This window comes from Chelonoidis abingdonii, chromosome 7 (genome assembly GCF_003597395.2).
Source record: "Chelonoidis abingdonii isolate Lonesome George chromosome 7, CheloAbing_2.0, whole genome shotgun sequence".
In the NCBI taxonomy this organism is placed as follows: domain Eukaryota; kingdom Metazoa; phylum Chordata; order Testudines; family Testudinidae; genus Chelonoidis; species Chelonoidis abingdonii.
The window spans coordinates 3231538-3246398 of NC_133775.1; the positions used below are offsets into that span (position 1 = coordinate 3231538).

Consider the following 14861-nt stretch of genomic DNA (forward strand, 5'->3'; position numbering starts at 1 on the left):
CACTGGAAGAGTTGGTACTTGGGCCTCTAGCTTTGCTGGTGACAAAATCTTGGGCCAGGTAGAGCAAGAGCCCCACTGGAGATCTTGATGGATTTCCACTCCATACAGCTAAATGCAGTGCCTTGCATGGTGTCAAGTATCAGAGGGTAGCCGTGTTAGTAACTAACACGGCTACCCTCTGATACTGGAGATCTTGTACATCTGGAGCAACTCCCTAGCTGGAGAAGGAGGTGAGGAATCCTCTGCCTGCAGGCCACCAATGCTCATGCCGCCAAGAGATGTGTGATTCTGTTACTGAACTGTCAACACAGGAATGGGAGCCAAGGCCCGGGCCCATCAGTAACTCGGGATCCGCTACGGAATGCTCAGGTGTCCCTTTCTCTGTACGTATTTGCCTTGTGCCCTCCTGGTTGATGTCTGGCATTTCCCCCGCAGGGGAGCCCCGCTGGCTGACATGGTACAGATAGGGAGGGGGCTGGGCGTTGCGGTGCAATGGCTGGCCGTGAGCCCTCTGAGACTCTTAGGACATGCAGGCTGGGCCCTGCGTCATTGGGAATAAAGGCAGGGATCTGACATGATGTCATTAGAGCTTTGTTGTCTTTCTTGGACAGGCTCCTTGAACAGCTTCATGCCCCAATATCTGGCGACACCAGCGTTACGCTAGTACACGGTCAGAGAAAGAGTGGGAGCTGGGGTGGAGCTGAGATAAGTCTGCCGAGCACCATGTAAGCGGCTTGTTCTGTAAGATTGGATCAGGGTAACAGCATAATGCACCCATGTGGAATGCTTCTGCAGGGGGGTCAGCTCCCTGAGGCATCTTCATTCTGAAGCAGAGGTGATCCTGCAGTCCGACCCCCCAAGCAGCCCTTTGCCAGGGAACGGATCTGCAGCCTTTTTTGTGCTGGTTTCTTTGAAGTGGTTCAGTAGTTTCTAGGCCTGCCCTTGCGAAGTGAATTTTCCTTCTTTGGGTTTAAAGGGGGGTTGTCAGGTCAGATTTAATCCCCACCTGGAGGTTATTTGGTTTAACACTTTTTTTTAGCGTGGCAGTGGAAATACCCCGCGGTTTTTGCCACCCAAACACCGCAGCAATTGCACCAGTGAGGGCAGGCGACCCGGAGCACGGGACTCGCTGGTCTGATTTCACTCCCAATGGAAACTCAGATCTCAGCGGTTAAAATTCCCCCCAAATGTAATAATCACGGGCGCGGGCGGGGGATTTCTACGCTGCCGATGTCCCTTGAACAATTCACTCGGTCGGAATTCGATGGAAGCGCCTCTCCCGACCCGAGACAAGCCCCCCAGGCCCCTCGGCCCTTGTCTGTGAGCGCAGCGATCTCTTTAAGAGCCAGCCCCGCCCCCACAAGGGGGGCGGGGTTACGGGGGTGACGTCAGGTCCCTTCATTGATTAAAGACTCCGGGGTTCCCTGGCCGCGCGGCTACAGTGTGTGAAAGTTCCAGGGCAGCTCGCCACGTGTGAGGGGCTGGAGGCGGCTCGGCCGGCGCCCCCCATGGAGCTCGCCTGCTACACGCAGCATCACCCCTTCCACTGCAGCCTCATGGGCTCGGGTCTGCACCAGCCTTTCCCCGCTGCTGGGGCCGCCCAGCCCAAGCCGAGCCGGGCCAGAGCCGAGCCCCAGCAGCCGGCACCGCCGCAGCCCGGAGCGGCCGAGTCCACCCGGATGATCGCCGACCCCGTCAAGGGCAGGCTTTACTGCAAGGGGCGCCTGCTGGGCAAGGTACCGCCGCTCCTGGGGCGCTCGGCGCGGGGCGTGCGCGGAGGGGGTCCCGCAGCGGCGGGGGGCCTGCTGGAGGGGGGGTCCTGGGGCCGGGTCGGCACCCGTGGGGGCAAAGGGCCCTTCCCCTGGCCTCTCCGTGTGGTCGCGGGGCGAAACTTTGGAGCCACCCCCGAGGGCTGGCTGGGGCTCTGCTCTCCGATTCCGCCTCAGCCCCCCGCGCGAGTAGGAACTGCTCGTGGGCTGCCGGCCGATTGGGGGCGGGCGTTGGAGCCCTCCGTGGGCAGTCTGGCTCCGTTACCTGCGTGCTCGGCCCTGCGGGGGTGCTGCGGGTGAGTCACCCCTTCCTCCCCCTCCCCGGCGGTGGGCATCGGGAGACTCGGGCTCTCCTCGGGCTCGGCTGCTCTCGGGTAGCTTTAGGGACTTGCTCTGGGGTGGGATCCCGCAAATCTCCCCCGGTCCTTCCCTGTCGCCCCCGCCCCCGAGGAGACCCTGCAGTGCCTGGCCTCTGTCTGAGACGGCCTCTGGTTTCATTGCTCCGGGACCCTTCTCTGGATCCAGGAGCTGGAGCTGGAGCAGGTGTTTGGCTGAGACACACCCAGGTTCCACTGCCTGGGATGACCCCAGCTGGCTTGTGGAGGGAGGTGTTCCCGGCTCAATCCTCTCACTATTATGACTCCATAACTCATCATTTTTAGACAACCCCCCTCCCCCGCGGCTTTTGCCCCAGGCAGAGCAATCGGAGGCTTCTGGTGAAATGCTGCCTTCATCATAGCTCTGCAAACTCCTCTTAGCACCTCTGTGTCAAAGCCCTGCCAGTGACCTCACAGCCGCGGGAAGGGGAAGTGCTGAACAGTGCTGTGTTCTTTGTTCACCCCTGGCCAGTGCCTCGTGGTTGGGCCCGTTGGCTCCTGGTGCTATGGGGCAGAGGCCGATCCTCCATGAAAGAGCCTCTTGCCCGCCTTCTCCTTACCTTTCAGAGCATTGTTCCCCCAATGGCAAGGCGGGCGCATGGTGTGGGATTCTGTGGCTTTGTGCCTTGCATCATTGCAGAAAAACCTGCCTGGATGGTTCTCTCTCTCCCGTGGTCTAAAATCTTGGCCTGTTCTCACTTCTCTCCCATGTGCAGGACTTTTCATTTGCTCTCTGGGAAAAGAGACACAGTATTGATGGTGTGGTGGGAGGCGAGGCATGATACAGATTTTACAGGAACTGATTTTAGAAACTGGCCTGACTCAGGGCTGTCTCTCCAAGTTTTAATAATGGGGCTTCTAGTATGACAGGAAACCAGATATTGTCTTTCTTCAAAGCCCATGTGTTCCTGGGAAAACCTCCAGGAAGTCAGATGGCAGTTGTTCTATCCTGACTGGGTGGAGCTGTGACTAAGTGAGTCACTGACATGTGTTGAGTGCTCTGGTGACTTCCCTGGGAGCAGAGGGGAGGATGGGGGAATGGGTGACCCATGAGTAATGACTGCCTCTTCCTTTGCAGGGCGGGTTTGCGAGATGCTATGAAATGACAGACGTCAACAGCAACAAAACCTATGCAGTGAAAGTTATTCCTCACAGCCGAGTGGCTAAACCACACCAGCGGGAGAAGGTATGCATGGAGGTGATGGCTGAGCTATCAGCTCTGGGGGAGATCAGAGATTTCAAGCTTGCTTGGAGCAAGGTCTTTGCATAGTGATGGGGCTGCTGGTTGATGGGGTCCTTCCTCCTTTTCAGATTATAAATGAGATCGAGCTGCACAGAGACCTGCATCACAAGCACATTGTCAAGTTCTCGCATCACTTTGAGGATTCGGAGAACATCTACATCTTCCTGGAACACTGCAGCAGGAAAGTAAGTGGTAGGTTTGCCCTGTATGGCGGCAGGGCTGGCATGATGTTGTTGGGATCAGTAGAGTGTGGATTTGAGGTGTCAGTCATGTTAAGGGGGGGACCGTGCAGCAAATCTACCTGATTTGTCTAGTGTAGACAATGCCATAGTTGTGTTTTTGTTCCCCAAGTACCAGCAGGCCCCTGTTGACTCACCCATGCACGGATGCAGATCTCGCTTTCTAACGGATGCTTGAATTCACACTCAGCTGCTTGTCAGATGTTCACCTTTCATTTTCCAGTCCTTCCTCATGTGTCATTGGCTGGGTAACTGGTTAGCTAAACGCCACATGCCAGTCTTGCATAACCACACTAACCCTGTGACTGGGCTGTTCATAGATCCTGTACGTTGCTTGAACTGTTCTAGTCGGCTCTCTTGCCAACAGTTCACTCCCTCCATGGACTTTCTGGTAAACACCAGTGGGGCTGATCCAAAATCCTTTAGTACCCCAAAGCTGCTAAGGTGGCATCTTTGGGCCTGCCTGGACCAGTTCAGGCTTTTCCCAGCCAGTTATGCTGGCAACTTCTCAGAACAGCCCCTGTGTAAACTGAGCAGCTCACGGCCATGGCTTCACCAGAGGCGGTACTTAAGGTCCTCCAGCCTGACAAAACATTATACTCCAGGAGCAGGCGGCACCTCTTGGTTCTAGAGCCCGAGGCCAGAAGAAATCGCTGGTGTGATCTAGTCTGACCTCCTCCGATATAACATTGGCCAGAGAACAAACACTCGCATATGGGAATCGAACCCACAGCCTTGGTGTACCAGAGCCAGATTAAATCAGGTGTCTGCATGCTGCAAACTGTTGCTTGCACTAGAGTGTCTCAGGCCTCTGATAACATCCTTGGTGCCTTTCTGGCCCAGCGTCGCTAACTGCTTTGCTTTTCCTCTTCCAGTCCCTGGCTCACATCTGGAAAGCCCGGCACACGCTGCTGGAGCCGGAGGTGCGGTATTACCTCAGACAGATCATATCAGCCTTGAAGTACCTCCATCTCAAAGGCATCCTCCACCGGGACCTCAAACTGGGTGTGTACAGTGACCTCAGTGCCTGTTTGGGGGGCTGGGTGGGGGAGGAGAACCCTGGGTTGGGTCCGACCCTGCGCTGGTGTCCTAACACCTCCCTTCTGTTGTAGGCAACTTCTTTGTCAATGACAACATGGAACTGAAAGTTGGAGACTTCGGCCTTGCTGCTCGGCGGGAGTCTATGGACCAGAAGAAAAAGTAAGTCCCCTAATGTGCCAGGCTTTCCTGCTCGCCTCCCCCCGATACTTCATTCTTCCTCTCGGCCCCATACCCTGCCTGGGAAATCGACCACCACCCTCCAGCTCTTCCCTTGCTGCAATCAACTGCTGGCCCTGCCCGGCCAGAGGGGAGGGGAATGCACAGGGAGGATGGTGCCTCCTTGTCCCAGCCCCACACTCAGGAGGCAGTGAGAGAAGCTGTGTGGGGGATCAGAGGCTGGAGGGAGCTTGGTGCTGGGTCAGTAGAGTGGGGAGGTGGAGAGGTGGCCTGTGGATGCAGGCGGAGGGACCATGGGGGTTAAAGTGGACCCTGAAGGGATGGGGCGAGGCGCTTAGTGCGTTCACTTGAGAATGGGGGTAATGGAGTCCTGCTGCTCTGGATGCAGAAGGTACGTGCTGGAGCCCAGGGCTGCTCTCCTTCCCTGTTGGACAGAGGGCTGCATGGAGGAGGACGCCAGCCAGGGCAGATCTGACTTGTGCTCTGGTTCATTACCGCGCTGCTGACCGTGGTCTGCTCTCCCCATAGGACGATATGTGGCACCCCCAACTACCTCGCTCCTGAAGTGCTTCACCGACAGGGCCACGGACCGGAGTCGGACGTGTGGTCTCTGGGCTGTGTCGTGTAAGTTCTCAGCTCTCGTTGCAAGCGGGGCAGGGCTGGCGGGAAAAGGGGCTGGAATGATGCTGTCCTGGGCAGCTCCCTGGGTAATCAGCCAGAGCCGCTCCCCAGCACAGATGAGCGAGCTGGTCTCTGCTCTGGCCTGCGGCTCAGCAGAACGGTTGCACCAGTACTGGTCAGATGCCACTGAGCAATAGGAGCTGCTCAGGCCTTGCTGAGGGCCGAGTTTAGCTTGCAGAGGTTTTATTACTGCTCATGGATTGGAAGCAAAGCCCAGCTGGACTGATTCTGGCACGTCTGCAGGGCTGGCAGTTAAGGGGGGAACCGCTGTGCTTGTAAATGGCTGGCTTTTGGGGTGTCATCCAATGAGCCCAGTGACACAGGACCCCAGGGTGCTACAGAGTCTCTGTGTCGCTACAGAGTCTCTGTGTCACTGCAGACAACATCTCTCTTCAGAGGTGGAAACAATGGAAAATGTCAGGTGCAGGGGGCGGTCACCAATCTATTTATATGGGCGGCTATTGCTCCCCGCAGTGCAAATCATAAACATATCACATGTGGCTGTTTACCCTTGTAAACCACAGGCTTCCTGTTGAACTTTCCATTCACTCTGCCGCTTGGACAGATGCAGGCGGAAGGTGGGCTCGCACAGCAGTGAGCTCAGCTGCGGGGGGGCGGGACCCAGGCAGAGTTTAGCTCCACCCCTGCTAAATATAGAGTGACTCAACCGACATTCCTGGTTCCCAAGGCTCCCTTATCTCTGCTGCGTAAAGGATTGCAGGGAGGCACATTCCGGATGTGACTGCAGCCTCTTGCTCCCCAGAGGGTGGCATTTGCTGGCATAGGTGGCACTTAAAGCCAGGTGTGGCCTCTTGTCAGCGCCTGAATAACTGCTGTGCCTTGTAATTGCGAGGCTGGGGGTGAGTCAGGCCAGGGCGAGGTCAGGGGGCTGGGGGATGTGTGCCCAGCTCTCACCCCCACCACCTCTCTTTCCAGGTATACCTTGTTGTGCGGGAACCCTCCTTTTGAGACCTCGGACCTCAAGGAGACGTACAGGTGTATCAAGCAGGTGGAATACACCCTCCCGGCCTTTCTCTCCACGCCAGCGAAGCAGCTGATCACGGGCATCTTGAAACGCAACCCACCCGACCGCCTCACACTGGAGGAGATCCTGGGCCATGAATTCTTCACCAAAGTGAGTGGCTCTGCTACAGGCAGCTACCCTACCCCCTCCGACCAGTCGGAGAATGAAAGCAGGGTGGGCTTGGTCTCTGCTCGGGTGGCAAACCTCCCAGGATGTATGTCTCTGTACACTGCGCTCTTCCCATGACCCAGTGCCCCTGCAGGCTGCAACGGACACCAACCTGCAAGTGACAGCTGTCCCTAAGCCCAGCCCATTGGCCATTAACATCACTGGCTCTGTAGCCTTCGTGTGCCTTCTAAATCCCCTTGTATCCATTTGAACTGCATTGCTGTTGGCTGTTCTGCACTCCTGGCCCATGTGGCTGCACCACGTGAGCAGAGGCTGCGTCTCAGGGCTGGACGATTGCCAAGTGTAGCCCTTTCAATGCAGCTCCCCAGAAAAATGAGCTGCCACTGGCCACCAAAGGAGAGAAGGAGGCCACTGCCAGCAAACCAAGGGTGCTGTTGTCTTGCTGTATGACGTGTGATCCATTGAACCAGACAGTGACGCTCTCACTGTCTCCCCAGGGTTACACACCTGATAAGCTCCCACCCAGCAGCTGTGTGATGGTGCCTGAGCTGAGTCTTCCCAACCCGGCAAAGAGTCTGTTTGCAAAAGTCACCAAGACGCTGTTTGGGAAAAAGAAACCCAAAAGTAAGTGTTCTCCCTCTTGTCTATCTTGGCTTTTGTTGTTTGGTAGCATGAAGCCAGTTAAACCTGATGGAGGATGGCACGCCTGACATCTAGCTGCCTGGAGCTCAGTTGCTTTCTATGGAAATCTGAGGTCTGATCTTCCCCGAAAGCTTTTATTCCGGCGTTCTGCTGAACAGAGCACCACTCCAAGCAGGCGAGGCCCCGTTCTGTAGGTTCTGCAGAATGTGCTCGGAGCTGAAATTTTCATTCCAATCCCTCTCCCTGGGGATGGAAATGTTCCCTTGCAACTTTGCAAGGTCAGCGGGTGCATGAGAACCAGGAAATGAAACTGACTAAAACTGCCCAGCCTGGTTTCGCTGGCCCAGCTGAGTGAAGTGCAAAACTGGAACAGAATTGGGGTGGGAGAATGTAAACAAGATGTCAAACTGCTTCTGCTCTCGGCCAGAGCCAGCGGAAGGACTCGAAATATCTATCCTCTGATCCACCAACTCTGCTGGCCTCCCTGACCATCTGCTGATCTGCCCACTAAACATCTCCTCCTTCCTTCTAGTTAAGAACGGCCCCTCTGAAGAGAAGGATGACATCTCCAAGTTGGTGGATGGGCTCATGAAAACCTCTATCTGCAGGCAGATGAGCTACAAAACCATGGAAGGAAATGAGGTAAGAATGGAGGCTGTGAAAGGAGTAACTCCTTGTCCAAGGAGCCAGCGAGTCTCCCCGAGGTACAAGATGCTCTTCCCTAAGTGTCAGTGTCCTGGCAGGGCACCAAGGTTGAGGTGGAATCTCAAAGTGGGAGGAGGTGGGGCTGCTCCTGGAGTGGGGCCCCAGGTGTGATAGTGTCAATATGCACAACCTTTCTCCAGGTGACCCCCTTGACATGTCAGAGCGCCAGCTGCAGCCCTGTGGAGACGCTGGCAGAAGAGAGCTCACGGAAGTCCGTCTCCAGGTCCATTAGAGGGACAGCAGCCAGCAGCTGTGAAGGTGAGCGAGGCAGAAGCCTGTTTTGCGCGGCCCCTGTATGTATAGCCGTCCTGTGCGGAGGTTCTTGAGCGCCTTGCAGCTCTGCTGCTGGCCTGCCGGGTGGGAGTGGTGGGGAGACCCAGGAACTGCACTGGGCTGGGGTGGGGACACTGATCCCTGTCTGCCCCACGGGGGTTGGTGCTGACATTGCTCTTTCCAGCAAGGAGAGGACCATGTCTAGAGAACGTTTTGTGCCCAGCTGAGGGTGGGGGGGTTTGAACGACAAGTTACTGTAGACCCTAGATCTCTCCTCTCATGTTTGACTCCCTGGTTCCAGCTGATGTGGTTTCCTGTTGTGAAGACGGGGTCCTAAAGTGAACCCCTCTATTCCCCTGTTGACCTCAGAGCTGTGAGTTCAAACAGAACAGTAGCTCTTTGTGGCAGCTCCATAAAATCCCACCTTTGCCTTGTCGGGATGGGACATCATCTTGTGTCTTGGAATCTCATTTGGCTTCAGACACAGCACGCTCCTCAGCAGCAGCCAATTGGGCTACCTGTCCTTCAGCCTCTGAGCTGATGGGTAGCTCTCTGCAGGCTAGGAGATGCCGTCAAGCTGCCTCCAGAGCTCAGGTGATACTGATGGATCTTTTTCTTCCCCTGCAGCATTTGAAGAGTGCGTCACAGCCTCTGCTGTCACTGAATCTGCCATCGGGCTTCTGAAGAGCTGCCTATCCTCCATGCCGCCAGGTAACGCAGATTCTCAGAGCATCCCCCTGCTACCCCTGCATATGGGACAGCAGAGGAGGGCCAGGCAGTAGCTTCTCCTTGAGGCTGGTGTTGGCATGGTCAGAAAAGGCTTCCATGGTTCTGGAGTGTGAACCCTGAGGTGGGGAGAGGGGGGATATATCCCCATGGCTGCCCAGTGGTACTTGTGGGACTCTGTAAGACACTCAGAATGGAGACTGGTGCCTCCTGGAGGGAACTGGCTACTTCCGGTACATCTTCAAGCTGGGGGTTGTTGCCTGGCCTAATAGACTTAGGGAGGAAGATGTCTGGGGTGGGTAATGTGGCTGGAGCAGAGGACTGGGCCTTTGGAGACCTGGCTGGCTCCAAATGCGCCTGCTGGGACCAGCAGAGGTTCAGGCCACCCAGTGCTTGCTACCATCCTCCTATATCCCGGGTGTCGCCCTGCTCACAATCTCTTCTTGCCCCTGCCAGCCCAGCGGAACCCTGCCTCTCTGGCTTGCCACGAGCACTTTGCCTGGGTGAGCAAGTGGGTGGACTACTCTAACAAATACGGCTTCGGCTACCAGCTGTCCAACCACCGCATCGGTGTGCTCTTCAACGACGGGACGCACATGGCTCTGTCGGCTGATCGGAAGTAAGTGGAGGCCCTGGGCTGCCTGGATGTCTCTGCTTCGTGCTAGGGGGAGCGGGTCTCCTGGCTTTTGGCTGCTAGGCACTTAGAACTCAAAGTGAGAAGGGGAGGAGAAAGTGTGTGTGTGTTAAATATAAATATAAATATAATATATGAGAGAGAGAGAGATCTGTATCTCTATCCTGGAAGGGCTTTCCCTCCAGAACCGCAGCCTTCCCCTCCCCAGGGGCTAGGACGAGCATGGCTACAGGCCCATGGGGAGCAGAGGCAGTAACTGTACATGCCGAAGGGTGTGAACTCCAAGGAGCGCGTTCAGGTCCCAGGGATACGGCTGCTCCATCCCATGAGTCTCGTGGCTGCCACAGACCTGGCTGGCTGTGAGCCTTGTTCCTAGTCTCCAAGCTGACGTGGGCTGGGCGAGGGGAACTGATGCCCTTCTCCCCAGTCTAAGATCAGACTCTAACGGGGCTGCCAGACTATTGCTGGCTCTGCTGCGCGCACACACACACACATGCACTTCCCCACCCCACCAGCTGAGGGTGACTTGGCCTCCTCACGGTCTGGAACCTGGTGATGGAGCCCATGCGCATTGCACTGGTGGCAGTGAAGAGACTTGCTGCTGGAGATGGAAGCTCACCTGGTCTCCTCCCCCTTCCCAGGATGGTACATTACAACCTGACCAACAGCAAATACTTCGCCTTTCCCATGTCAGCCATCCCAGAGCAGCTGCAGAGCCAGACGAGCATCCTGCGGTACTTTGCCTCTTACATGGAGCAGCATCTCATGAAGGTGAGTGGCCTCTGGGCTGTCTAGAAGCAGGTGGTCTCCTGGCAGAGCAAGCTCACTTGCTGACAGGGGAGCCTGTGGCTCCGCAGGCAGCATTCCATAAATACCCAGAGAAACAGCTGGCATGCTTTCCGGGAATGCACTGTGGGCATGCTCAGTGGGGAGCTCAGCTGGTGGCTCGTGCCTGGCCTGGGCACTGTCTGAAGCCTCGCTGCAGTGCATGGCTGAGACGCTCGCTGGTTTTTTGTCCTTGACCCACCTTGCAGAGGCTGCTGCTCAGGCAGGAATCGGTGGCTAATGTGGATTCTTCTCCTAGGGGGGAGACCTGCCCAGCATAGACGAGATTGAGCATCCTGCACTGCTGCTCTTGCAGTGGGTGAAAACTGACCAGGCCTTGCTGATGCTCTTCAGCAATGGAACGCTCCAGGTACGTGTGTGGGGTCCTGTGGATAGAGAGGGGAAGATGGCATCTGCCTGGCTTGCCGGTCCCTAGATCTCTGGGTAGGGTTCCCAAGGCTGGCTCTACAGTGCTAGCCCCCACCCCTCTGCTGATGGCTGCTTTCCTCACCTGCAGGGAGCAGCTGCTTTCAGTGCTTCCTCACTTACCCCTGAGAATCTGCTTCAGGGCTGGAGTTTTCACACCAGGGCTTAGGAACCAGTTCTAGTTATGGGGGATTTCTTAGTCTTCCCCAGAGCTCTGGGGCTCCTAGCTGGAGATACCAGGCACAGTGCAACATCCGCTTGGTCTCTTCCAACCTCTTGATTGGAAACCTCTGTAAGGGGAAGGGGGCTCCTTGGCTGAGTAGCCAACCCATGGCTTCCCAGCATGGGACCCGTAGCCACGTGCGTCCCTCCCAGTTTTCATTAGCCTGGGGGCTCCCCTGCTGCTCGGTCCAGTCATGGCACGTGGGCTGCCCTCCTGATCATGGGATGGGGTGTGGAGCAGGCAAAGCTCTGTCGCAGGTCAGGGAGAAGAGGCTGGCTGAGGCCTGAGGCTGGAGAAGTAACTTGTCTGTCTCTCCTAGGTGAACTTTTACAATGATCACACCAAGGTGATCCTCAGCAAGCCAGACCATTCCTGTCTCCTGACCTACGTCGCCAAGGACCGCAACTCCTACACGTACAAGCTGAGCAGCATCAGCGAGCTGGGCTGTTCTCCAGAGCTCCAGTACCGGCTCAAGTATGTCCTCAAGCTCCTCCAGGAGAGGGCTGACACCTAAGCTGGGGCCGTGGGAGAAGCCTCCTTGGATTCGAAAGCCTTCCCCTGTCATGTCAATGGAATGAGTGACAGCTTTGGCTGCCCACCAGAACTTTCCTGCCCAGCTAAATGTGGCTGGGCGCAAGGAACTTAGATAGGGGCATCTGGATATTTTGGCTTATCAGCAGCTGGCCTCAGCGTCCTTCATCTTCTGATGCCTGCCAGCTGTTTATACTGAAATCATTGCCCTAGCATTTGTCAGCTGACTGCTTCAATCCATGGAGGAGAAGGGGAGGTGTGTAGGGGGTGAAAGTACATGTCACATTTTACTCCTGTGTAATCTTTACACAGCTTAAGTTGTGCACTTGGTTGTGTAGGGGAATCTCCGGGGGACAGCTCTTCCTTCTCCTCCCAAGCTGAGCAAGCTGAGGAGAGAAGGAACAAACCTGACTTTTAAGGGAGAGAAAAATCTTTGTCTAGTGTCTAAATGCCTAAATGTTAAGAGCCCCGTGCCTGTCCAGATCGGTATCCTTTCCTGGCCTTGGAGCTGGGGCAGGGGGGAGCGGAGAACCATGTTCTGTGTGGGCTTGGTTAGAACCTCCCTGCTCCTGCCCTGCCTGGCCCATGTGGGGAAGGCTCCTACTGAAACCTGCCCAGCCTGGGGGTGGCTGGGGTGAAGTGGATGCTGCTTTGACCTCCTTGGCAGCTCTACTGGCTTTATAATGAGCTGCTACCCTTAGAGACTCGCCATGCCTGTCTGGCCCTGGGGTGGGTGTGGGATCTTAGCTAAAGTGAGCATCTTGCTTAAAGGCCTGAGAGCTGGATGGGGGCCAGGGTCACCCAGGAGGTGGGGGAGAGCCCACTGTATTGTGAGGCAGCCCAGCCTAGGCGCAGTCAGCCCAGGAAATAATACTTTACTGAACTTGAAAAGATCTGAGCTTAATGCTCAGAATGCAGCAGGATCCTGATCACTGCGGCAGGAGTGGGGAAGGATGGTGCCTGTGCACTGGCTCGCTCTCTGAGGGAGGGCGTAAGGTGTTGCCAACTTACCACTGCCAAGAGCTCAAGGCAGAGCCTTTGTCAGCCCAGGCTGGCCCCCCTTCTGGCCATGTGTGGGGGACGGGAGTCCTGCAGAACTGTTACACTAATGAGGGGGCGGGGTCCCCCTTGTGCTGGGGCTTGGTGCGGGCGCATCCCCTGCCTGTCTTACAGCTTGCGCCAGGGAATGTGACTTGCCACGGTACGGACCCGAAATGCTTTAACAAAGGACCCGACGAGCCTTCAGCCAGACGAGTCCTAAACAGGGTTGATTTTTTTGTTCTTGTTTCCAAACACGGGTGTGTTGGCCTGATGACATTATTTATGTATTTGTATTTATAGTGAATTATTTATTTCTCCCTTCCTTGGTCTCCTGTCTGTGCAGGGCCCTGTGTGCTCCGTCCCTCGCTCAATAATAAACGGGTTCCTTTTATAAAACACGGTCTGCTGCCAGCCCTCTCTGTGCCTTCCTGGGGAGCTCGGCCCTGGCTGGGGCAGTGCCGTCTCTCTTGCTGCAGGGCAGCACCCTGCCAGGCAGCCCCTGGCTCGAAGATTGTTCCTGTCTGCGTGTGCACTGAGGACATTAACCTTCCCTATGCGACTGACTAGCATGTATCCTCCAGTTCCTAGAGCTCCTGCTCCTGCTCTTGCCTGGGAAGCAGCCCTCAGGCTGCCCCCTCCCGAAGAGGGTGAGCACAGCACCCAGGATGGGTGCGGGTGTATTATAGCAGAGGAGCAGTACCCTAGTGTGCTGTTTAGCAGCTGCTCTGTACATGCTGCATCGTACGGGGTTTGCCTCAGTGCTGGGTGTAGTTGGGAGCCTGGGGTAGGATTAGTGCTCCCATGGGAGGGGGCTGAGTAAGGGTGCTAGAGAGACTGCACCCTAAAATCAGGGCCATCCCAGTGCTGATTCTCAATGCTGTCTTACACACACCGCGGTCGTGCTCACATGTGCAGGATGGATTGCTGCTGGGCTTTGATCGTGCCACCACCCGCAAGGGGCTGAGAGACGAGAAACTGGTTTTAGGCCCCCCTTGCTTTAATGGTGGCAGAGTAAAGCTCAACTTCTGTCCCTCAACTGCTGGAGCAAAATCAATCCATAACTATCCAAAACGCTGCTCCAACCCCTGCTGTAGGATGCTGAACATGGGTCAGGCTAGGGGGACCTCACCTTTGTTCGTGGCCCCTACAAGGTGCAAATGGGGGCTGGAGGGAGGAGATCTCTTGGGCAGGAGGTTTCTCAGCTATTGCCTGCTAAGGAGTGCTGGTTAAAGTACTCTCCAAGTGGGGGCTGGGAAAGATTGTCTCAGATCTGGTCTGCTGGGGTGGAGGACAGAGGGTGGATCTGGGTTTCTAGATGCCTGCTCTGGCCTTTTGAACTGCTTGATGTTTTCAGAACCCTCTCAATCCACGGCAGAGAGGTGAGCTGGCAGGCACAGGGAGTGGGGGTTGATGGGGGTGACGGGGAGGCTGCTGTGGGAGCTGCAAGGGTGCTTGGTGCATTGGCAGGGCAGCGGGTGATGCTTGTCAGCCTGAGCTCTGCCTTGGTGGCAGGGCTAGGCAGTGACTTACTGCTGAGAGCTCAATGGGCTGGTTTCTGTGGCTCTAGCAGGGAGGGGGAGGTCCAGCCAGCCCCCCTCCATGGCTCATAGGGCTGGTAGGACACAACAGAGCCCCTGGGCGAGGGTTGTCCTTTGTGAAAGCAGCAGGGATAGGAGCCAAGAATGTGCAGTCCTTTAATCCTGTGCTGGGCTGCAGAGCAGTGACAATGGGCTAAGCCTCCACGCGCTGGCCCCTGAGCTCTGAAAGCGAGAGGCCTGGGAGCAGCTGGCCTTGCATTAAATCCCCTCAGCTGCTTGGTGTAACCTGGTTGAAGGTCTGGCTCCTAGGGGTGCTAGCTGCTCCCCCCAGGGAAGTAAAAAGCTCCCCCACCTTGGGTCCAGTTTCCTTTGCCTAGTGCTTGCAGGGCAGTGAGTTTTGGGCAGCTGGCTACTAAGGGGGCTTCTCACCCCTAGAATGTGAACACCTGCCGCTGGTAAACAGCTTCACCCTGCGAGGCAGGAAAGAACTGCCTCACTGCATGGAGGGGGAGCTGGGGTGCTGCTAGCGGAGAGCAGGTCACCAACCCCACGCATTCAAAAACCCGGAGGTGGGCTTAACGTCCCAAGATTTCAGACCTGAGCCTGGCCTTCTGCTG

At 56.3% G+C, this 14861-nt stretch overlaps 1 protein-coding gene across 1 annotated transcript; it reads left to right on the top strand.

The window, feature by feature from the left end:
* Positions 1–1438: 1438 nt before the first annotated feature.
* On the top strand, positions 1439–13102 carry PLK3 (polo like kinase 3). Its single transcript, XM_032793352.2, has 15 exons — positions 1439–1736; positions 3225–3332; positions 3458–3574; positions 4504–4633; positions 4741–4828; positions 5375–5470; positions 6464–6662; positions 7178–7304; positions 7855–7964; positions 8168–8285; positions 8928–9011; positions 9483–9645; positions 10302–10431; positions 10745–10855; positions 11454–13102. Exons 1-15 carry the CDS (start codon positions 1509–1511, stop codon positions 11646–11648), a joined length of 2004 nt encoding a protein of 667 aa, XP_032649243.1. The 5' UTR covers positions 1439–1508; the 3' UTR covers positions 11649–13102.
* The last annotated feature ends 1759 nt before the right edge of the window (positions 13103–14861 follow it).